The 25453-nt window shown below is 39.7% G+C and overlaps 1 protein-coding gene across 1 annotated transcript; it reads left to right on the top strand.

Annotated features, from left to right (window-relative positions):
• The first annotated feature begins 396 nt into the window (after window positions 1-396).
• rheb (Ras homolog, mTORC1 binding) lies at window positions 397-25453 on the top strand. The gene is made up of 8 exons (XM_066683057.1): window positions 397-682; window positions 4642-4713; window positions 11890-11957; window positions 12335-12417; window positions 15812-15868; window positions 16106-16153; window positions 20918-20999; window positions 24570-25453. The coding sequence occupies exons 1-8, from the start codon at window positions 631-633 to the stop codon at window positions 24660-24662; spliced, it is 555 nt and encodes a 184-aa protein (XP_066539154.1). The 5' UTR covers window positions 397-630; the 3' UTR covers window positions 24663-25453.

Here is a 25453-nt window from a genome sequence, read left to right as displayed (position 1 = left end):
CAGCACGCCCATCAAAGGGTTAATACGGATGAACCCAATGACACCATGTTGTGAGGGAATGAATCTCGGTTAATTGCAGAGATATAGGAGATTTGAAGACGCTGTCATTTTTCGCGCCATTTCTCGATAATTAAATGTTGAAGTGAATAATGGTTTAATGTCGGAGAATGACTGTATGAGTGCAGCCGAGCACACAATCAAAACAGAAGGACCTGTGTGTACATCTCAGCTGTGCGTGCAGACTACTGCTGTCGTCAATGACAACTCGGAGCATCCAATGAATTTCCCGTGAATTAAATCGGGGAGAAGGTGTTGTCCTATAGGAACGCGAAGAGAGGAGCACTGCCCGCCCACCAGTGTGTCTGCAACCAACCAACTACAGACATTCCTGAATAATTTACGCAGGATCGCTTCGGGGAGTGACGCAGAGAGGATACTGATGCCCAGAGACTTTTTCCGTTAATTTAACAGAAATTCGTACATTTTGGAAGAACCGACACTTTTCTCCGCTCTTGGACTTTTACGGGTTCGAAACGACGAAACCAGGCCGTGTAAATGTAAAAGTGGCGGATCTGAAAAGCATTCTTATGTCGATATTGGTGTGTTGTCGCTGCTAGGGGAAGAAAAAAGATGCCGCAGCCGAAATCTCGAAAAATTGCCGTCCTCGGATACAGATCCGTGGGTAAGTGTCGCCCGGGAGTTATGTCCTTGTGACTGGAGCCCGTTGGCCGTTTTCGGGTGGAGTGGAGAAGGGCCGCCCTCGGGCGGTGAGGGAGCTGAGTCCTGTAGCAGCGTTAGCGCGGAGGCAGAGCCTCCCCTGTGCTGAGTGTGTGTCTCAGTCCCCTGGTCCCCTCATTGATTCGTGTTGTGGTGGACGGTAGAAACTGATGTTGTAACACTCCTCAGCCTCGTGCTTGTGTGACGTTAGGTGTAACTCCGCTAGCTTTATTAGCTGTCTGAAAGGAGCTAGCTGTAGTGTTAGGAGATGTATTCCACTGCCAAACCAATGTAGCTGCGAATACACGGATTACAACGTCTTGCGAATGTATCCAAACGCGGTCATTTTGTAACGTTATAGACTAGGTGCGTGTACAAAAAAGTGTCCGGGCCTTGACTGAAAGAACTTGAGGTGCTTCCCATGACCTTGTATGAACATCTTTCTGTGTAGGTAGAGTCAGACTAACATTACCTCAGGTAGCCGCTGACGGTAAGAGTTAACCCTATAGTGTCCGCATATGCATATATGAGCCTGGTGATATCTTCAGTGACATGGTGTCTTCATATATTGTGGCAGTAGTGAATACAAGTGCAGCAGAATACTGACTGGGACAGTTTACCTGCAGCAATGTCTCCTGGAGGTTCAATCAACGTCGGAGTCCCAGGCTTCTCCTAATAATACCCCCACCTTTTAGGGAGGGAATTGTTGGAAAAATCTCAACTATGCAGTAAGGGTGTGACCTGTTTTGGTGTTTGTACTCATGCTCAACATTTGCTTAGAGAGCAAAAAAAGAAAGAAAAAGCTGATCTGTAGGGTGATGAGTTTACACTGTAGATGGGTCAACAACCAGTAGTTTGTAATTTGTTCATAAGGAGTGATTGAACATGCTCTGTTATATGTTAATATTGTTACTCAGTGTTCTTGAGCGCCCAGTTCTGAAGCCAAGAATTAGGTTGGTGTTTGTTACTCTGTGTGCTCTAATAGTCTTGATTCCATAGAGCTCTTATTATTAACTACACAAGTTTGTTAGGCCCAAATAAAAGTCAGTGTTCTGTATTTTTGATGACTGTCCTATATTTGTGTTGAACGACAGCGGTTTCTTTAAAAGATAGCAAAAATATATACTCGGATAAGTGTGACAGGAGTAGACCCCGTTACAAATGAGATTTTTATTTTTTATTTTTTTTTGTGAGCGTATTAGAATCGTCAGGTGCCTGTTCACTTCAGAATTGCACGTGTTATTTCACACCCTTCAGTCACACACGTGCATGCACAGTGACGTGTGCATAGATTTTAGTTCAGGCACAGTGCAGAGAGCTTGCATACATTACATTAAGCCACGCGAGTTAAGCAGTCTTTTAGGTTCAGATGGATGGGCTGCATACTACAGCCTTTGCAGTAGTTCCACATACTCACTTCATTCAAGGTACAGCTGCATCACTTGCTCTTGCAGATTGTATTGAGGATATTTTTCCTGTGCTGTGTTATGTCATTCCTTGGGATTATTTGACTGATTTGCTGATTTATAGAAGAAATGTTAGCTGAATATTCACTCTGCATCAGTGCAGCGCTCACGTCATGTGAGAACGTGGGGTTTTATGTTTTAGTTTTTTTTTTTTGTTCTTGCCGGATATATTTGATTGTACTTTGATTTTTAGTCTAAGCACTGAAGAGATGTGTTGGGTACTGTGATTATATTTTATGAGTATTGTAGAAAAAGACATGAAATGCTCCATTGTCAAAGTACTCTGTTTTTATTAGACTTTGTGTAGTGTGAGCTTATTTGTTTATTTATTTTTTTAAAATCATTATTGTCCACAATTGTCGTCACGGTGGTGCAGCAGGTAGGTGTCGCCACCTGGAGGTTGTGGGTTCGATTCCTGCTCCAGGTGAGTGTCTGTGAGGAGTTGGTGTGTTCTCCCTTTGTCTGCGTGGGTTTCCTCCGGGTGCTCCAGTTTCCTCCCACAGTCCAAAAACACACGTTGGTAGGTGAATTGGCGACTCAAAAGTGTCCGTAGGTGTGAGTGTGTGTGTGTGTGTTGCCCTGTGAAGGGCTGGTGCCCCCTCCAGAGTGTATTCCCTGCCTTGCGCCCAATGATTCCAGGTAGGCTCTGGACCCACCGTGACCCTGAACTGGATAAGGGTTACAGATAATGAATGAATGAATGTCCACAATTGTTAAAAAGAGAGTTCTGAAAATCTTAATCTCTGTGTTCCTTTTCTTCTGTCTCTGGAGTTCCTGTGTGTTTAAATAACTTATTTTTTTATTATTTGGATACTGTGTAAAAGAAAAAAACAAACAAAAAAAAACCTACCAAGACCAGCAGCCGTGTACTGATGACTCCAATACTACAGTTTCTACTTGAGCTCAATGAATTTAACATCAAATGGCAGCATTAAAGTGGGCTACTGTAAGTAAGGCTGTTGTCCCTTGTCTCTGTAAGTCATTCTGCTGAGGTTGATTCCTCATCTCTGCAGAAAACTGAATGCCACATGTCAGTGTATATGTTGAAAAAAAATATAGGAAAGCTTCAATCACATTAGGATTTCCCTGCGTTTCTCAGTAGAAGTGTATTATAAGCTCTTGTTTGTTCCCTTTATTGTGTGGATCCTTGTGTAATCTCCCTCCTACACCTGGCCTTTCTTGTGCCTTTTGGGGTCATACACAGAGCAGTCTGAGCTATATGCTCCTCTTTCCCTACCATCTCTGTCGCAGTGCCTATTTATAGTTGGGCAGGGGAAGGATGCTTGAATTTCCATGTGTCTTCATTAATTCCAAGAGGTTTCAGAAGGCCTGCAGTATCTGTATACAATCGGGTGTTTCATTCAAAGAAAGATGAGCCATCAACTACAGTTCTTCTTTACTTATCTGATATGATGGACTATGCAGGGTTTCCTGGAAATCTTCATAAGATTTTACTCATATTTTATATTTTAAATCATGGTTTTGTTCCCAGTGCAGACTTATGTCATTAGGTCTGATAACTTCAGTAAACAAGAACTCACCAAATAAGACAAGAAAGGGCATGATTTGAGGATTATGGAATGTTTACTAAACATAGTAAAAAGTTGAGAGGTTCTATAATTCTCCACTACAGATTAAAGCACAACCCGTGGATCAGTAAATGTAGTTGCATTCACTCTTTGAATCCCATTCAACGCTCTCCCCCATTCTTGTGTCAAGGCCATGCTGCATGCTGCGGTGTTAGGAGATGGAATTTCTGAACGTGTCACGTTGTTGTCTAATTTGTTAATAGGCTGCATTTACATTCATTCTCACACTGCAAAAATTAGCCTCGGCTCTCAGTGAGCTGCGTCTTCCTCTGTGAGTGCCCTTGTGTTCCTGTGGGCTTTTCCCTCTGAATGAGGGCTCACATTTTACAAATGCCAATGTGAGCGAGCGGTTGTTATAGCAACAGGCTGCAGGACATTTCTGCCCACACGCTCAGGCAGCAGACATCAGTGTGCAACATCTCGTGCTGCTGCTGCTACTACAGCTCCACGCTCTTCCACTACACATGAATTAGCTCTCAGAGCAGACAAAGGGAAAGACAGGAACAGCCCTGCTCTATTTCTGTAGATATAAGCCGAAAGCTAAATATACATTATTGGACACTAATGTGCAAATATATATTTTTTTTTTTACCCAGTGCAGTTAATAAGCTGTTAAGACTAGCGCTAACCTGTATGAGAAATTACTGGGAAGTCTAAGAAATGGGTTACATAATGAAGAGGTCTCTGGGCAGTGTTTGACATTTACCAGAAGCTGCATAACACACTTCAGTGGAGAGGATTTTCTCTGTGGCCTATGTGTGAACGTAGCACGCTGTTTGATGAATGGGGCTCATTTAAAAGCTATTGATTCATAATGATTTTCACATTTCTGTTTATGTTTCCCTTTTTCTTTTCTGTGTTTTTTGCAGGGAAGTCCTCATTGACAATACAGTTTGTGGAAGGCCAGTTTGTGGATTCGTATGATCCAACCATAGAAAACAGTAAGTGTTTCTTAATTAATCTAGTGGAGTGGGACAGAGACAAAATAAGCCGTCAGTGTGATGCAGTAATTGGTCTCACAGGCGATGCTCATACAGTACATATTTGAATGTGTGTGAATGTGAAGGCTGCACAATATACTGTTTATTAATTACGAGAGTGATATTGGCCTTTGCAAAACGTATGTAACAAATCTGGAAAAAAATGCAGGTGTGTTTAGTGTCTAACAAAGGAGTGCGTCAGTGGGTGGATTTATAAAAATAAAAAATATACTCATGTTATCCAACAAATGTAAATTACTGCACCCTTAATGCAGACTAGTCTTAAGGTGCACCACATTATGGATTCATCAGTGTGTTTTTACTAGTACTTGGTCCATATTTCGCAGCCCTAAAGCGTTTGTGCTCGAGTGTGCCTGACTGTGTGCCTGTGTTTGTGTGTGCTCTTGAGAATGACAGCTTAGACCACCTTCCAGCCGACCCCATTTTCTTCCTGTTGTTGTGTGATTTGATTGTTGAAGGGTCCGTCCGCAGGCCCTGGAGGGAAGCCAGGTGTATTTCTGAATCTTCCCTTCTCTGAAGGCGGCAGTGTAAATGTGATGGCAGTGTGAGCCCCTGCATCGCTTTAGCACAATCAGCACTTCTCCTAATTAGGGAGCACAGCGGAGGCAGCCATAACCAGCTATCTACATGAGGTTCAGCAGCATGCACTGCCAGCTGCCTTTTTCTAATGCAGTTAGACCACAGCTTTGAGGCACCACCTAATTAGTACACCACTGGCATTGTCTTCCAAAAACATTTCATATGTACAGCCACTCCTACACAGATTGAACATAGGCTGGGTTGACAATTAAATCTTGAGCCTCCAGCATCACCTTTAAAATTTTAATGAGGGTTTGTAGGACCTCAAACCTCTGACCTCATAATTATTTCACAAAGATTATGGTTATTTTAAGAAGATATTCAGTGCCTCAGCAAACGGAAAATTTTACTAGGACTTAGTTTGATTATTGATACATTTCAGAAAAACTTCATGAAATATTTTGAGCTAACAAATATGACTGAGGAAATATGTCCTGAGAATTGTATGTTGGCCAAAATATCCAGGCACCTCTTTGAGAATCTGCACATGAGCTTAAAGGAACATAAAGAACAGATTTGGTATTTTTGTGTAATTTTGTAATGTTTAGAGCACTGGCAGTAAATTAGAAGGGTGGGGTCTTATCCTACTCTAAGATACATAGTGCAGTTACTGCAGTGCTGAACACTGTTCTCCCTATTACCTCTATTCCCTATATATATATATATATACATACAAGCTTTTCTGCGTGTTTTTGTGCTCCAACTTTAAGTGGAGTGTAGACACTTTAGAATTATCCTGGCCCCACGTCAGAGTATCACATATAACTGTACTGAACTGCTTTAATGTGACAGTACAAAGATGAGGTTAAACAGAGCAAAACAGACACAGTGAGCGTGGAAAAAGTAGTACTGTTTAAATATGGTGACAGAGTAGCAAAGAAAAAGAAACAAGTGAAAATGGAAAAAAAAAATGTGCTCCTCACTCCTAGGCACTTGCAATGAACTCAGCTGTGGCTCATTTTCAATTAAAGGACCAGTTGATGAAACTCATTGTTTTGAAAAGGGCTTTATAGGCATGGTGAGAACAGGGCTCGGGGGTTTGATCCTTGTGGTATTTTGACTAGAGCATGACACGTTTAAGTAAGACTGTGTAAATTTGTGGAAAAGGAATAGAATATGTCCCCTTAATATTTCTTTTGTTTGATACATTTGAACAGACATAGTGCACCAATAACGCCAGAGATTCAATAGCTTAAAACAAAAAGGTAATATTTTTTTCTTGTCTAATCTAAATATATTCAAGTAAAACACTATTTAACATGGATACTGTCTAGCACTATATTCAGTTAAGAACATTCACTTGTGCTCGTTTGGACTTGCAATATCGCCAGGATAAAAACGTATGATTTTGTTACATTAGAATCTCCTCTGAGTTAGAGATATTCTTGTATGTATTTAATTGTTCATATGGACAGAATGTTAGAAATCAGTATTCAGATCAGTGAGAAAGCAGAGATTGACATTTTTACTAAATAAGGATACTACTTACACGGACGTTAGCTAAGTCTGGATGTTGGCCATGTGTCCATTTAAAGAGGACCTCATGAAAAATTAGACAAACCCTGTTTGGCTTCAGTTGCTGTGACATTTGGCTCTAGTTTTAACTCAGTAACTCACCTGAACAGACAGCCTCTATTAGTCATTTGACTGGGAATCCTGTTGATTTCATTGGTCCTTTTACGTAATAAAACATAAAAGTATTGTATCATTCTAAAGCAGAATACCAAAATTAATTATAATGCAATCCCTTATTGGGGGGGGGGGGGTTATATCATCTTGTCATACTGCCCAGATCAGTATTTGCAACAGTCTGCTTCCTTGGGGACATATTTCTACTAGTGTCTTCTACATAGTTCCATTCTACTGTGTTTCATTTGTGTTTCACAAGCTTTTCTCTCCAGAGCTGAAAAGGTTCTTCCTCTGTGTGTTAGATTCTGAATCTTCTGGCTGCATGTAGTTATCATAATATAGAACAATTTTAACTTGAAAAATGAAACTAAGTGCAATAATGCAATCCAACCTAATTCTGCACAAATAACTTCCATCTATCCATCCATTATCCACCGCTTATCCGGGTCTGGGTCACAGGGGGAGCAGTTGGAGTAAAGCAATCTCATTCTTTCAGTCACTACCCAAAGCTCGTGACCATAGGTGAGGGTTGGGACGTATATTGAACTGTAAATCGAGAGCTTTGCTTTTCTGCTCAGCTCTCTCTTCACCACAACGGACCGGTACAGAGCCCGCATTACTGCTGACGCTGCACCGATCCGCCTGTCAATCTCCCGCTCCATCTTTCCCTCACTCGTGAACAAGACCCCGAGGTATTTAAACTCCTCCACTTGGGGCAGGATCTCACTTGCAACCTGGAGAGAGCACTCCACACTTTTCCGACTGAGTACCATGGACTCGGACTTGGAGGTGCTGATCCTCATTCCTACCGCTTCACTGCCGCTGCAAACTGGCTGGAGGTCCCGGCTCGATGAAGCCAACAAGACCACATTATCCGCAAAAAGCAGACATGGAATCCTGAGACCACCAAACTGGACACCTTCCGCCACTTGGCTACGCCGAGAAATTCTGTTCATAAAAATTATGAACAGAACCGGTGGCAACGGGCAGCCCTGACGCAGTCCAACTCAGCCGGCATATAGTAGTCCTTAAATGAGCACAGTTCTCTGTGGTCTCAGTGAAACATTAGTCGCATGCTTTGCTCAAATCAAATAACACAGCACTTAACAGCCCTGTTCAAAAAGACCTGTTTTCAGAGTTTGTAAACCATGTGCCATGTGCCCAGGAGTGAGGAGCAGAAAACCTGTTTTTATCTGCACTCTTCTATTTTTCTCCTTTCTCATTTCCACCAAACTTGCACTTAATTGTCCATGCTGAGTTAGAGGACAACCTGTTAAACTGAGAAATAAAGTATCGAGTCTTGTGCAAAAAAAAGTGCATCTTTAATTGGCAAGTACACGTTATTTATTGTGAGCGAAGTCACTCAGGCAGCTTTTCAAGCAAACCAAAAGTTTATACATGACCTTGCCACAGTGCCTTTTATTTATTTATTTTTTTTTAAATAATTTTTGGGCTTTTAAAACTGCAGTATGTGATTGATCTGAAATGTTTTTTTAAACAAACTACAGGGGTTGGACAATGAAAGTGAAACACCTGGTTTTAGACCACAGTAATTTATTAGTATGGTGTAGGGCCTCCTTTTGCGGCCAATACAGCGTAAATTCGTCTTGGGAATGACATATACAAGTCCTGCACAGTGGACAGAGGGATTTTAAGCCATTCTTCTTGCAGGATAGTGGCCAGGTCTCTACGTGATGCTGGTGGAGGAAAACGTTTCCTGACTCGCTCCTCCAAAACACCCCAAAGTGTCTCAATAATATTTAGATCTGGTGACTGTGCAGGCCATGGGAGATGTTCAACTTCACTTTCATGTTCATCAAACCAGTCTTTCACCAGTCTTGCTGTGTGTATTGGTGCATTGTCGTCCTGATACACGGCACCGCCTTCAGGACACAGTGTTTGAACCATTGGATGCACAGGGTCTTACTGGTGCAATGTGCAATTAATGAAGATTGGCCACCAGGCTGCTTCAATTTAGCCATGAAACCTCCCACACTACAATGACAGGTGTTTCAGTTTCATTGTCTTAACCCTGTACATCGCTATAGCAATCGGAAAATGAAATGTTCTGATGACATAAAATGTTTAATTTGATATATTCATGGATTGCAGCTGTCGTGACAGTCCAGAGTAGCCTCTATATTGGGGACCTAGTCATTACTCAGACATGCAACTCAAATGAAAACTGTAATATTTAAATTGTTTTATTGTTTCTGTCAACACTTGTAGTCCCCGTTTAGAAATGAATATGACAGAAATATAAGTAGGGATCCCTGACCCATTTATCCAGTTCATGTTTGTCAGCTGGGTAAAGCCAGAGGGTATTCCAGAGTGAACAGTAGTGTAGCTGTTGGATGTAATCTTACATGTAAATGAAATAAGAGGTAGGTGGAATGTTGATTGAAGTTGAGGTGTTGTACACACAAAGCCGTGCTGTTCCGGTGTTTTTAGGAGTAATGTTGGATGAAGTTCTAAATGTAGGGGTGGGACTTTTTAATTTGGATAAAAAAAAAAACGGGCTTACATTTACTGGTTACATTACAAAATCACCTACTCCTCCTTTAAACTGTTAGGGATAATTTCCTTAATAGTAAATTGTGATGAAGGTAAAATCAATATCACACAAGTCTACACAGCATTAGAAGGTACAAGGAAAGACATGTTTATAATTGGCACATAATTTGAGGATATATTTGCTGTAAATATATGATTTACCCAAATATTTATCATGGCCTGCACCACGTATGTTGTGGTAGTACAGGCATCCCTAACAAACATAAAGGGAATACACGAGTACAAGTATGGGCTCTATTTTCAATAGTATCAAGACATCTAAGTAGTGAGTTCCACACTTATTACATAATCTCTGTAGAAAGCATTGTAAATGGGCTCGTGTGCATTTGCTCTAGAATGCCCCATTCTAAGGTTATTCTGCTCAATGCCCAGTAACAACAAGAGGGTTGTGATGGCCCCAGGCATTCAGCTATGAACATAGGTGTGATGGACATTTGAACCTTTGTAATGACCTTTAATCATCCAACATCAGTACTGGACCTCATTAATTCTCTTGTGACTGAATGCAGTCATATACTGGCAGTAATTATTCCTACAGCTGCTGCTGTAGCAAAGAGGCACAAGCTAACAGTTACTGCCACCTGATTTCAGGAGAAAATGAGTTGGGCATGTTTCTACAAACTTTGTACTGTGGTCATTTTTGTTTACGGTTTGAATGCTATTAGAAAGTGTAGTTGCAATCGCAGATAGCCCCAGGGTGCAGTTGCAAGCCAGCAGAATTTGACAGGGCTTCATTAAATGTAGATCCCTGTGGTTTCTTTGAGGATTGAGGAATAAATGTGGAATTCAAATATAAACATGGAATATCTATGGAAATACACTCAATTAGAAAATCTTGAAAAAAACATATCTAAGAAGGAAAAACCATGCTCAGCAAATACACCCGTCCAAGTAACTATCGAGGAAACAGCAAAGTTGTCGGACACAAGGTGTGAGTTTGTGGAAGACTTTTTTGCTCTCTGTGCATAATCCAATATACCTCTTAAAAAAAAAAAATACATATGGTTATGATTATATATTTATAAAACGTGGGCCCTGAATTTATATATTATTATTATTATTTTTTTTATTCGCTGTTATCAAATGTAATTGCAGCATTTTTTTTTTATTCCATTTATTCTCTTAAAGAAATAAACAAAACCTTTGAATCCGAAGTGTGAAGAAAAAGCATTTTAAAAAAAATATATGAAACAGAATTTGTCAAACAATAAAACATATTTTTATAGGGCCCTACAACAACATCATGGTTGTATATTGATATTTGATGGTGTGTTTGTGTTTTGCAGAAGCAAGATGTTTTATGGGTTACTGTGCTAAAATGTTAGCATTTCATATGTCGCACTACATTTGTAACCATCAATTGGCCTTGGAAGATGTAAACAGAAATTACTAGAAGTCTGCATCAATTAACAGTTCCCATATTGTTGCATCAGTAGTTAATGTATCCACATCAGAATGTGTTTGAATGAATAGTACTTAACATCAATATTGACAAAAATGTCCATATCTAGGCCGTTTATACTGTAACACTTTCTCTGCAGTTCATTATGTCAGCACAGATTCCAATACCCGTATGTTTACATGTCCCTTAACAAAGCAATTTTCCATGCTTTCACTTTAGCCACTGAATGCTCTTCCTTCTCCATGCCACACGTTTGAAATTCCAGGCCCAACCTGGGTGCAGCAGGGCAAAGTAGCTTCATTATTGCTGATGAATAACTCCCTCTTTCTTGGTAATTTTACTTGCTAATTTGACTTTGGAGCAGGTTGGGGATAGGGGGAGGGGAATGTGTTGGAAGTGATTTGCTCTCAATGAGTCTGGAGGCTTGAGTAATGGCATTAACCGTACTGGCTTCATACTGAGCTATTTTCTCCTGTGTTCTGTCGGGCTGACTGTTGCTGGCGGCTGGCCCTGTCCTCAGGGATGTGCTATGTCCTCAAAGTGCTGTGTGCGGCTGTGCCTTAGATTTTCTAGTTATTTGAGATACGTACCCTAAGTCTGTCTCTCTCTCTCTCTCTCTCTCTCTCTCTCTCTCTCTCTCTCTCTCTCTCTCTCTCTCTCCCTCTGTGTCTCTCATTCTCTCTCTCTTTCTCTCTCCCTGTCTCTCTCTCTCTCTTTCTCTCCCTGTGTCTCTCATTCTGTCTCTCTCTCTCTCTCTCATTCTCTCTGTCTGTGTGTGTGTGTGTGTGTGTCTCTCTCTCTCTCTCTCCCTGTCTCTCTCTCTGTCTCTGTGTGTGTGTCGCTCTCTCTCTCTCTCTCTCTCTCTGTGACTTGTGCTACTGCTGCCATTGTCTCCCTCAAATTTATGTCTTTTTTTTTCCTCTCCTATGCAGCATTTACTAAAATGATCACAGTCAATGGCCAAGAGTACCATCTGCAGCTGGTCGATACAGCAGGGCAGGTAAGAGAGTCCACTGACCCAGGGTTCTCCACACACACATATACAGTGCACACAGAGTAACTGATTTAGATATATGGCCCAAGCATCCTTTTATGTTGTCAACCAATTGACATGGGTTCAAATTCAATCAAACAGGGGTGGTTGAGCTGGAAATAAAGTCACACGGCTGAGTGAGCTGGGATGCACTGCTTTAAGCAAGCCCAGCATGACTGTATGGAAAGGGCAGCAGTAACAGTGCACAGATGCAGGCTTTCCATCATAGTGGAGCCTTGAACTGATGAACTCTGACGCTCCGCTAACTAATATAATTCACTCAACCTACATGATCAACTCTCTCAATGCTCCTTTGATTTACTAAGCCCTTTCTTTCTTCTCAGGATGAATACTCCATTTTCCCTCAGACTTATTCCATAGATATCAATGGTTACATTTTGGTGTATTCAGTCACCTCAAATAAAAGGTAAGTTGACAAATTATATCTTTCAGCCTTTAACTACTGTAATATAATGTTTTTGACCTTGGTGTCACGTCCAAAAGACAAACTTTTCATCTCTTTGTATGCAGATGCTTTGAGGAGTGAAGTTGTGTTTTTATGTGAAGGAGTGAAGTTTGACATAGTGAATATGTCATAGTCAAGTGAATTTTGACATAGTGTTATTTTGTATTAATCATTCATGAACTTCATTAAGTTTTCATTTCAGAACTCTAGGAATGTGTGATGATATTGGAATCACATCAGTTTTGGCAGATATTTGCCTTATTAAAAAGTCCTGTTCAAATCTAAACATCTATCTGATACCAATAGATTTTTTTTTACTTATTTTTGTTTAAGTATTTATTGTACTCCAGAAAAGCAGAGTGTTTAAAAGCAAGCTGAAATGGTCCTGGGGTTGTGGGTTTGTGCTCTGCCTTGGGTGATTGTGAAGAGTTTGGTGTGTTCTTCCTGTGTCGGCATGGGTTTCTTCTGGATGCTACAGTTTCCTACCAAAGTCCAAAAACACACTTGATGGGTGGATTGGCCAAGGCTAGTAGTGTCCATAGGTGTGAATGAAAATGTGATGAACTTGGGCCCTGTCCAGGGGTGTGCTCCTGCTTTGTGCCCTGTAGGCTCCGGACCCAACTCAACCCTAAACTGGCTACACTGATGATGATGATGATGATGATAATACGGGGATTATTATTATTATTATTATTATTTTATGTTTATTTATTTGTATTATTATTATTTTTTATTCATTCATTCATTATCTGTAACCCCTTATCCAATTTAGGGTCGCGGTGGGTCCAGAGCCTCCCTGGAATCATTGGGCGCAAGGCGGGAATACACCCTGGAGGGGGCGCCAGTCCTTCACAGGGCAACACAGACAGACACACACACACACACACACACACACATTCACTCACACACTCACACCTAAGGACACTTTTGAGTCGCCAATCCACCTGCAACGTGTGTTTTTTTTTTTTTTTTTTTTTTTTTTTTTGGGACTGTGGGAGGAAACCGGAGCACCCGGAAGAGAACACACCAACTCCTCACAGACAGTCACCCGGAACGGGAATCAAACCCACAACCTCCAGGCCCCTGGAGCTGTGTGACTGCGACACTACCTGCTGCTCCACCATGCCTCTATTATTTTTTTTATAATATAAATGTTTATTGATTCTTTTGCATGATTCAGTTTCATTTTACCTAGTAATTGGTGAATGTTTTAACTTTTCTTGTGTATAATGCATTAATTTATGCATAATTATTTCTGCTTGCATTTAGTCCAGACAATGTACCAACTGTGTGCACTGATGGGACTATTGTATCTGTGCGATACTGTGTTTGAGTGAATCCCATTTCATGTTGAATGTGGTACTGGAATCAGTCCAGTCTGACATTACATGATTTTTTCCTTTTTTTTTAACTATTATATTATTATTGAATTTTTATTATTATTTGTTTTTGGATTAAAAAATATATAGAGAATGCTGGGTCAATCATGTCCCAATTTAGATTTTTTTAATACATATACAGGAGGTCTTCGGGTTACGTCAGTCCCGAGTTACGATGTTTCGTGGTTACGACACATCTCCCATTTACTGTATAAAGCCTTGTTTCGACTTAAGTGGTTTTGCGTCGTAACGCGAACTTCGTGTTTGGTGTGCGCGGCGGAAGAATACACGGTTACACGGCTCGGGACCGAGGTGTTTTTTGATAATTACTGTGTTAGGATAGGATAAGTGCTTACAGTATGTTGTTTACGTACAGTATGTACGTATGTTCCGACTTACACCGAAAGTCGGTTTATGACGTGACGTAGGAACGGATCAACGTCGAGGACCCCCTGTATATATATGTGTGTGTGTGTGTGTGTGTGTGTGTATATATAATGTGTATGTATGTATGTATATATATATATATATATATATATATATATATATATATATATATATATATATATATATATATATATATATCTCCATATCAGTGTATATGTACATATGAATATATTGGAACTGGGATACAATATCCATATCTGTGCATCACTAGCGTGTGTGTTGTTTGCAGGGTGTGGATCAAATGGTAAAACAGGAGTAGTGCTTAAACCTGTTTTCGCATTAAGTGCTGTTTTCCTATTTCACATATCCAGTGTCATTTGGCCATGTATTACTGGAATAGGATATTGCTTACAGCTTGTTCAGATATTATGAGCTCCTACAACCACTGGGACCTAATTGGATCCCAGTGGTGTCCCATATGCTGTGTGAAGCCAGATGGAGTACAGTTTCTTCGGGTAGAGAGAAATCATGGGTGTGTTTCAGTTAAGCAACAAGACCAAGCAAAACACTTGCTGATGTGTGCTTGATTTACCCCTGTGTTGGGTTTGTTCTCTGATCATTCACACTCTCTTGTACCTCCATTAACCTCATTAAAGAGAATCAAACATAAACTCGTTGACCCAACCTAGGTTTATGTAGAGGAGCTCCAGAGCTGAACAGATTCAGGTTCCTCAGCAAGTTAAACCTTGAGGCAAACCTCTTCCACAAGAAAACACATTGAACAGTTCATAGATCTGTTTACGACAAATGATTCAAACTCTGCTCTCCACATGGAACAGTCATCCAGTGTTTCTGGTAAAAGTCGTGTTTTTCTCTGTTACATATTCTACAGGATCTGTCCTCATCAAAGAGCTTTCTTTAACCCAAACCTTAGTGGAGGTCTTCCTAATGAGAGTTCAGTGATCATTAATGCAGAAAGGTTGCCGTGTTCCTCCATGGGGACGACCCATATAAAGAAAAATATGTAGCTTAAATTGTCTCCACTGAAACATGTCTAAATCTCCTCCCTTGATGTTTTCTCATGACAGTTTGATGTTTACTAAGACTGAAAGACTTTGATAGAATTGATGCAGAATTGTACTACGGTAATGTTAAGTGCATTTTATGAATATTAGGATGGAACATATCCAGGACCAGAGTTCACTATAGATACCAGAGTCTAGTGTAGCGGAAAATATAAGAATGTAATGATTTAGGCTTCGGTGATCTCCTACATGGGAAAACTTGCTCATTGTAGCAATAGGAGAGTGTCACTGGATATGCTATACCTTATTGATTTCCTGAACATCCAGCTATGACCCAGACAAGGTTATACATTCATGACAGTTACTGGAATGGTAAGCACATGTATAAGTCAGTAAACAGGCTGCTGTTATGTTTAAAAATAGGGTTATTAGATATTATGGTTTCTTTAAGTAAAATACTTCTGATGGTTTTATCATCAACTGATTTAATCACATCTGCTGTTATAACTTTGTGAGGCTTCCCTGATTGCACTTCTAATTGTATTGTTTCTTCCTCTCTCACAGTTTTGAAGTAGTAAAAGTTATTCATGAAAAATTGTTGGATATGGTGGGTAAAGTACAGTAAGTATCACTATCTTTGTGATGTCTCACAGGTTACTGACTAAATAAGTTGTTACTTTGTGCTGATGGAACTACAGAAATGTTAGATATTTGCACTACTTATTGAGAGGGGAATATATTAAATGCAGAAATTATGTAGTTAAGCATCTGTGTTGTACATATATTTTTGTTAAAATGCATTTATAAAATTACAGAGACCAGAACCACGTATTCAGTGTCCCTTCTGTTTCTATTTAGAGTACCCATAATGCTGGTGGGAAATAAAAAAGATCTACACATGGAACGGTAAGTCACATTAGCACACTTTACACATTAGGGAAGTAACACTCATCACATACTTATTTTGCTCCATGCCAGATCACATGACCACCACTTTATATATAAACAGCTGTGATGTTCTTGACTCATGTGTTTGAACTATGAGCCCTATTTATAATCACAGTCATGTAACATTGCAGTTCGTTAGGGATTGGTTGAGCCAGTCACTCGATTTTTATAAGAGTTATCTATAAAACTGTCTATTCAATGGGACAGTGGGACTAGGAATAATATAAAAAAAAAATTTAAAGAGCATGAGATTCAAGTATCTTTACTGGTTGGAAGTAAATTAGCTTAGTCCTTTATGTCCTGTGAAAGAAAGCAGATGCTTATCCTCTGATTTTCTGAACTAGCTTTACATCTGTCAAGCCTGGCCTTCTCCATTTGGGGTTATGCAGTTTGTCGTCTACTTGTGAGGTCAATGATGTACAGCTAGAGACATGTAAATGGGAGTGGAGGGAGGAGCTGTCTGTGCCTCTATGCTCACATAAATGGGTCAGACTGAGTTCCAGAATCAGCTCCCAAATCGAGCAGGGAACACGCTGTGACTTGTTCTTGGCTGATGGTGAGCTGGTACATCTTTTAATGGCACTGGTTGTTGTTTTCATAGTTTGTGGCAAGTTAACTTATTCATGGTAGTGATTGCTGAGGTTTGCATGGCATTTTGAACATCTGAACATCTGAATGTGGGCTGGGCCTACCCACTATTCCACAGGATATGAAGGAATGGGTGAAAATACCCACTCATTAAAATTGAGACAGGCTCCAATAGCCTTACCTCAGTAAAATCGTCACACAGCTTGGCCCTGGGCAAAATTACTCGTGATTCCCACTTAAATTATTTCAGGCCCAAATTCTGATTTCCATTATGCTGCATGTTTCTCTTTCTCCTGCATGCACACATGCACACACAGTCACTTGGTGATTTGAAGCTATGCACTTGGGGACTGTACACTTCAATTATGCATTGTGCTTGTGTATGTGTGTAATTGGGAGGTATGTAGAAGAGTTTCTGTCCTATGCAGTATCGATCCCTCGGGTTATTGTATACAGGAAGAGAGAGGTTGAGCACATCCATAGACCTGAGCAGTCACATATTTAAAAAAAAGTCCCTTTTGCCTCTAATGGTTATGTTGATCGACATGGCTTGGTTGAAAATATTTGTGCACTGTCCTAGTGCAGACCCTATAGGGCCAAATATATTAATCAGATAAAGGTATATTATCAGATAATAATGTCAGCCAATATAACGTCCAGTAATATACATTATAATTGATTACACTGTAAATTACAAAAGGCCCATTTTCAGAAAAGTTGGGACATTTTGCAATAAAACACAAATCTGTCATTTGTTAATTTTCTTGAATATTTAACAGACAAAATCACAAAGAATAGAATCCCAGTGTATTAAGTAGATATAAACACATTTCATGTTTGACCTAGGGGTGGTCGATATGGCCCTAAAATAATATCACGCTATTTCAGGGTTTTTTTACGATATACGGCGATATGAACAAAACACTGAAAAATACTCTTATTAAATTCAAGAACACACTAATGCAACAAAATAAATATTATATTAATATTAATTATACTACATTAAATATGTTTAATATATATTAATACAATTAAGTTGTATTATTTATTAAAAAGTTTATTTTACTACAAATGTAACAGTTTTAAATATTCAAATGCATAGAAGTGACAAAAGGAGTGTGTGAGTATAAACAGCAAAAGGAAACAATTATACAAAAAGTAACCTTAAAACTTTACAGTAAATAACAAAACAAACACAGAATAGTAGTTGTGCTGAGTAATTACATAAGTCAGAATATCACGATTATCAATATATTTACATTTTTTCCACTTTTTTTTCACTTTCATTTAATCACTTTTCTTTTAATTGCACTATTTAATAATTTGGTAACTGATGTTTTGCCCATTCTTACTTGATATATGAGAGCTGTTAAACTCTCCATTGTTGATGTCGCCTGATTCTCCTCTTTGTGATACAGGAGACAGTTCTGGACTGCAGACAGACCAGTGAAGCGTACACATTCTGTGTTGACATAGCCATGTTATAGCACATACAGAACAAGACCTGGCATAGCCTTTGTGAAAGAGAACGGTGTACTTCACAGAAAAAAGAAGGCATCTCGACCACATTATATGCCTCTCTAAAAACCCAATGTTTGCCTTCACATTAATGGAGACTCCTCACAGATGCAAGTCACCCATGCCATGGTCACTGATGCATCCACCATAGCATGAGAGAAGCTGGTTTGTGCGTCTATCCCTAATAACTGTCTGGATGGTCCGTTTCGTTAGCATGGAAAACTCAATGTTCATTTTTCATGAAGACAAGCTGAAACCTAGACTCCTCTGAACACAGCACATGTATCTACCATTTCTTGGACCATAGGAGTTGAGCTTGGACCCAGTGACTACTCATTCCAAAAAGAATTGATGTGGCTTTCTCCTTGTGTAATAGTTTCAAATTGCACCAGGCATCGTATTGTTCATATTTAAAAATAGCACAAAGTTGGTCAGTGAAAACATTGGAAATCCGGCCAGGAAATGTTCTGATGTTCTTCATGTTCTTTAGCAGTTCAGGGCACCAACCATTGATGACAGTACTCATGTCGTTTAAAAGAACGACATGAGAGAGACAAGATGTGGGGTGTTTTTGCCGGGTCAGCCTAGAGGAGGCATTTTCGCTCACTGACTTACGCATGCGCACTTCAACATTGGAAGTGAGTGAGTAGGAGTTTTTAGTTCAGCCATATTTCAAATTCCAGTTTGTGAACTAAATTTGGATCTGTTCAGTGCATTTCCACTGACATAAACTGGAAAAAAAACTAATTCCCAGCTGGAACCAAAGAACAGCAAGTCCTTCAGCACAAACCGTGGCTGAATAATAATCCGTTTGTGTGTGTTACTGGGGTTGTGTTTGGCGCGACACCATGTGCGTTGGCCAGAGCCTCAGCTAACCAGTTACACTGAATAAATAAGTAATTGTAAAGTAATAGGTAATTGTAATTCTTAAAGTCAACAAAGTGTTCTTGGTCTTCTTTGTTCTTTGGTGGTAGATTATCAAGTATTTATTTATAATAAAATGAACAAGAAAAACCCTGATGTCGGTGTTATATATTATGAATAAAGCTTTGTGCTACTTTTTTAATTTCTGCATGTATTAGTCCTGCCCTCCATATTTTCTGTACAACACCATCACATGACAAAAACCACATGTAAACAAAGGCATTGATATGAAGCACCAAAGCTTCTCCAGACCTTCCAATGACAAGGGGATGTATTTTGGGTTTTCCTGTTTTGAAATGCCAGAAACACTTCTGTGACAACGGCTATGAGGTTAATGGCGGTCCGGCTAAACTAGACTTGCCTAGTTTCTTTGCTCTTGTTTGCTTCTGGGCTCCCCCTACAGTTGCAGAGTATAATTCACTATTACAACACTATACTATAATTGAGAGAGGGAGGATGCTTTCCCGCCTCCAGAAATTACATAGTGCGGTTTCTGCTATACTTATTTATTTTTTTATTTTTGAAATAATGTACTCGAATGACTACATAAAGTACAGATACACCACAGTGTAAAATAGTTGTTTAAGCAGTAGACTTGGACCCATTATTTCCAAATCCTGCTTTCTGTTAGTTACTCAAGGCAATGAGCTGGGCATTTTGAGTGCAATAAGCAATGTGCTGAACTTAGTGGGAGTGTGTTTCACTTTGTGTGTGTGTTTCTGTTTAGTGTGTATGTGCATGTTATCTACAGCCTTACTGGATCAATAGCTCCATTAGAGTTTTGTCAATAGGGCACATAAAGTAGTACACATTCAGAGTGACACGTTCAGCTTTATCTGCTATCCAATCTGCAGCCCCCAGCACGAAAAGTAATGAAGAGTGGACTGCAGACTGACTGCAGGGGCTCTCAAAGCTGCTACCCTACCGCTGTACAACATGCTTTAGAGTGGAGTTTCTCCTCTGCAGAGACTGCTCCATTAAAGGTCACAAATCTAAACTGTGAGCGATCCACAGAGTTTTCTGCAGAGGTTTCAGCAATACCTGAAATGTTTTTCTTTTTTAGCTATAAGCTTCTTGAAGAGTAGAGTCATCTTATGCAAAAGTGCCATCATCTGTTGTCAAAACTGTGTATGGTGAATATCATTTCCCAACTTTTACAGGTAGCAGACTTATTTATTTACTTATGGAAATTTGAACAGACTTGAAAATATAATTTTGAAACATGACATAAAATGGTACATTAACAAAATTCCAAAACAATTTCAGAAATATTTTCTCTACAGAGGATGTGTAATAGTATACATTTGACCATTGAAGACCCAACCTTTACATGATCCATTGCTGTCCAATCTGTGTAGATAATACAGCTGCAGAGTGCTGTAGTTTCTACAAGTACTTTAAATGTTTGTAACTTTGGTGGTCTACCTGTTCTTTCCTCTGAAAATGAGTTTTATGCTTATTCCCTGTGGACAGTCTTGTATCTAATTGCCTAAGAATGATCTCCTGAATAATGACTTGACTGCATAGTCAATGAATGATGGGTGGCTTCTAACTTTGTCACAGTTCTGTATCTCAACTGAGTTCATACTTTATATTAAAGCAGTTTCTGCCAGGGCTTGCAGTAGTAACACAGTACAAAATGAAGACAGTGTAGTTTGTCACATACTCTAACCTTACATTCTTCTCTCTTAGTGTCATCAGTTGTGAAGAAGGCAAAGCTTTGGCAGAATCATGGAATGCAGCGTTCATGGAGTCTTCTGCAAAAGAGAACCAGGTAATGAGCTGTCTCCTTCAGGCCACATTTCATCCCATCTCCAATAAAATACACACACACATTCTCTCTCTCTCTGTATCTCTCACTGCCTCATACGTAGTGCTTTTCACAGAGCAGTCTCCAGCAGAGATCACGGTCTTTGTAACAACTTGATTTGTCAGTTCTCCCCATGAAATCTCCCCATGTTTAAAAATGTTTTGTAGATCTACAAATACCAAGGTTGTGTGCAGTGCACTCTCACAGTGAATTTTGTATTAATTTTGTAAATTCATCTGTAACATCATATAGGGCCAACTTTCATGTTTAAACCTTTTTCCCAGTCGCCACACTGTCCTTTATTCACTTGTTATTGAGCAAGTAGCAGCAGATTATTGGTGCTCTAGTGATGTACTTCCAATTTCTGGTTCTTTTCATGAGCCTGTCTCTCACCCGGCATGTTCAGTCTGGCCTGTAGTGCCTTTAGAAAGTTTCACTGGCTTTCCTTGGGGAATAAGGAAGATTCATGTGAGAGCTGCTGATTTAAGGTTAGCTCAAACTTCTGTAGAAAATCAGGTGGGATCGATTCGCTAATGATTTCAAAGACTAAGCAAATATTTCTTCACATTGGAGGTGAGCCTTTCCTGAGGAAGATGAGCACTTGGAGGGTTGAAGGGCAGGGGTTGGTTGCTAAGCAGTTGCTATGGTAATGAGGTCATGCATTAGCATGCTGAGATGCACTGCGGTGTGAGAAAGACAGAGGGAAGGAGTGGGACAATTCATACAAATACAAAAAATACCACATAGCGTGTTTGGTCACTCAGATCCAAACCAGCAGGTAACACTAATATACTTTGCTGTAATTTAATCTTGTTACATGGTGAATTAAGTATTTCATTCATTCATTGTCTGTAACCGCTTATTTAATTCAGGGTAAGGGCAGGTCCTGAGCCTACCCAGGACCACTGGGCGCAAGGCAGGAACACACCCTGGAGGGGGCGCCAGTCCTTCACAGGGCAACACACACTCACGCATTCACACCTATGCACACTTTTTGAGTCGTTAATCCACCTAACGTGTGTTTTTGGACCGTGGGAGGGAACCGGAGCACCCGGAGGAAACCCACGCAGACACAGGGAGAACACACCAACTCCTCACAGACAGTCACCCGGCTTTTTTTCTGGGAGCCAACATAGGTTGCAGGTCTCATAGGTCCTCTTCAACAAACCCCAGAGAGAGAAAGTGTTCAGGCTGCTAATTGAATATCACAGTTCCTAGTTTCTCTGGTGGACATAGAGTGCGGTAGACGTTATGGCTGTTCTGCACAAAACCAGTGAAAGCTGACTTTAAGATCTTGCCTTATAAGAAAAATCCAGTACAGCCTGTTTTGGGTTTATTTCACAAAGCCTTTTTTTGGGTAATTTATTATATAAATAATAGTATGTATTTGTACATGTATTATATAATAGTACATTAAGTTTTGTCCCTATAAACTTATGGGCCCCTGCTTTAGGTCCTTATTCTCATAACTACTACTATAAAAAAATAGGGCTGTGAATTTATTTAAAGCATTTAATTGTTATTAATTATTGGCAGTAATTAATGGACAATGGATTAATGTTAAAGTAAAATTATTAATATAAGTTCACCACACTGGATTTACAAACCCCATTTCCAATAATGATGGGATGCTGTGCAAAATGTAAACACAAGCAAATGCAATGATGTGCCAATCTTACTGTTATGTTTGAACTGAGAGTTTATTATTTGCAGATGTTGAATTTGATGCCAGCAACATGTTCCTAAAACGGTGGGACAGGGGCATGTTTTACCAGTGTTGCATCACTTTTTCCTTTAACAACACTCTGTAAATCATTGGGAATGGAGGACACTAATTGTTGTAGTTTTGGAAGTGAAACATTTTCCAACTCTCGCTTGTTGTAAGTATTCAGCTGCTCAACAGCTCTGGCTCTGGAATATAGTGCCTGGATGGCAGCATGATGCTCAAAACCTGTACATGGTATTCAACATTAATAATACTTTCACAGATGTGTGTGTCACTTATGCCATGGCCACTAAATGCACCCTCAAACCCCCACAGATGCTGGCTTCAACTGTGCACTTACAACAAAATGGCCCTCCTCCACTTTAGCTCCAAGGAAGCTGCATCCATAATTTCCCAAAAAATTTTTTCACGTAAATGAAATGTCTTAAATGAGCTCAGGTCCAGAGAAAGCAGCATCTTCTTTGAATTTGTGAGTTATAACTTGCATGTGTGGACGAAGCGACAAACTGTGTTCACTGACACTGCATGGGTTTAGACACAGTTAACACAACCAGTGACTTCCACTACAAAACTGTCTTTTTATTTACTTCAGTGACTCCTGAGGTCCTGAAGATCACAACAAGCCAATATTGGTTTTGGGCTTTTTTTGCACATGCTGTCATCTTTACTAGCACAACTTGACTATTTAATTTTATTTTTTAACAGTGGTACAATGACTGGAAACAGTAATATTTCTGTAATATATATTTGCACATCATTGCATTCTTGAAATGGAGTTTGTATATTTTTATATTAGTCATGTCAGTCAAAAAATCTTAATGTGTTAATCACAACAGAGCCTTTTGATTAATTATAATTAATCATGTTAACATCGTATTACAAGTATAGCTTTTCTAAAAAAAATTATAATATTTTAGTGTAGATTTGATGATTTTTAAATCTCTTCATTTGCTGAGCTCAGAGACAGAAGCTTTTATTGGTGAAAATCAATGCTACTGCTCATGGAGCTAGTGCCTCAGTATTTTCAGAAAAGCCTATTGTGAATTTTTTTTAATATGATAACGGTAATCTCCTGCCTGTAATAGTACAGGGGGTCCTCGACTTACGACGTTGATCCGTTCCTACGTCGCGTCGTAAACCGATTTTCGGTGTAAGTTGGAACATACGTACATACTGTACGTAAATAACATACTGTAAGCACTTATCCTATCCTAACACCTATCCTCCTCGGTCCCGAGCCGCGCACACCAAACACGAAGTTAGCGTTACGACGTTTACGACGCAAAACCACTTAAGTCAAAACAAGGCTTTATACAGTAAATGGGAGATGTGTCGTAACCACGAAACATCGTAACTCTGGACTGACGTAACCCGAGGACCTCCTGTACTTACTGAATAGCCTTAAGATTAATAATGAGTCATATCAGTGCAGCCTTATTATTTTTGAGGGTTTTCATTAAAATCTGGTTGTGATTCACAGTGAGATGAGTTTTAAGCTTATTTCAAATATTCTGATCCGTCAGAACAAGCTGATTGCTTTTATAATTTAACAGAATATTTAGTGCGGTTTTTCCATTGAATTAGTGATTAGTCCTTTTTTCTCTGTTCGTCAGGATCTGCCAAAAAGTGCTTTACTTCTGTTTTATTTCTAGATGTGAAGAGCCTCATGGAGCTAGGTTATAACTTTATGCACTCCCTCAGTTTGGAATTGCACCACAAGGGGAGCTGTTTCTCACAAACCCACTCATGTTTAGGAACTCCACAATTATTTAGCTATTAATGAATGTCTCCTGCTTCTCTTGTGGCAGACTGCAGTCGAAGTGTTCAAGAGGATAATCTTAGAGGCTGAGAAGATGGACGGTGGAGCCCCCCAAGGGCGGACATCCTGCTTGCTGATGTAGATACCCCACCCCCTCCCTGACTGCCCTGTCCCTCTCCCTACTGCCTGCCCTGACCACTGGAGGACACACACTGACCTTTCTGGCGAACAGTTGTCAAACAACCCTATGGTTAGGGTATAATACTTATTTAGTTTTTTGGGTTTTTTTGTTTTTTATTATTTTTGATTTTGATTTTTTTGGTCTACATTAGGACGAGGATTTAATTGTTTAGATTTGGGCTTAATGGGATTCAGAGTTAGGGTTAAGCACAGCTAGTGGTAAATGTTCACCAGAAAAGTCTGTGTGGAGTCCACCATCCTGCAACCACCCTGCCCCTTACCACGACACTGGACACTGGGAAATCCCTCTACTTGAAGTGGCTAACTGCCTGTTTTTTCCTCCATAGAAATGTTGACTTTTTTCTTTTTAACCTTTTTTATACTTCATTTCATTTTAATTTTTTTTTTCTGTTGTGTAATTTTTTTAAAATATTATTTTGGAAGATACAGAAAAGCCCTCAGTGACACTGTACGATACAATACCACCATGTCCCTCTCTCCATCTCTCCCTCTCTCATTTTCTCTGCTTCCTGTTCTCTCTCTCCCTTCAGCCATACCTTCTTCCAAACTACAAACCAAACCTGGTGAAATATCAAGCCTTATTTCCCTGCCTTTCAGCCCCTTAATCTCTTTTCTACCTGCCTCTTTCCTCCTCAGCCCTTATGAATTTGTATATTGTATTTCTTAAAACAGTAATTATGGCCAATAAAGTTTCCAGCATTCATTCTCCTCAGTAATGGATGATGTTTAACT

The sequence above is a fragment of the Hoplias malabaricus genome, chromosome 10, assembly GCF_029633855.1.
Source record: "Hoplias malabaricus isolate fHopMal1 chromosome 10, fHopMal1.hap1, whole genome shotgun sequence".
In the NCBI taxonomy this organism is placed as follows: Eukaryota; Metazoa; Chordata; class Actinopteri; order Characiformes; family Erythrinidae; genus Hoplias; species Hoplias malabaricus.
This window is presented reverse-complemented; position numbering and strand designations above follow the sequence as displayed.

Excerpts from the sequence above, each read along its gene's own strand:
- rheb (XM_066683057.1), top strand. The coding sequence starts at position 631 with ATGCCGCAGCCGAAATCTCGAAAAATTGCCGTCCTCGGATACAGATCC. Across the intron at positions 11,958-12,334 it reads TGGTCGATACAGCAGGGCAG|GATGAATACTCCATTTTCCC; the intron begins GTAAGAGAGTCC and ends CTTTCTTCTCAG. Across the intron at positions 16,154-20,917 it reads AAAGATCTACACATGGAACG|TGTCATCAGTTGTGAAGAAG; the intron begins GTAAGTCACATT and ends CTTCTCTCTTAG.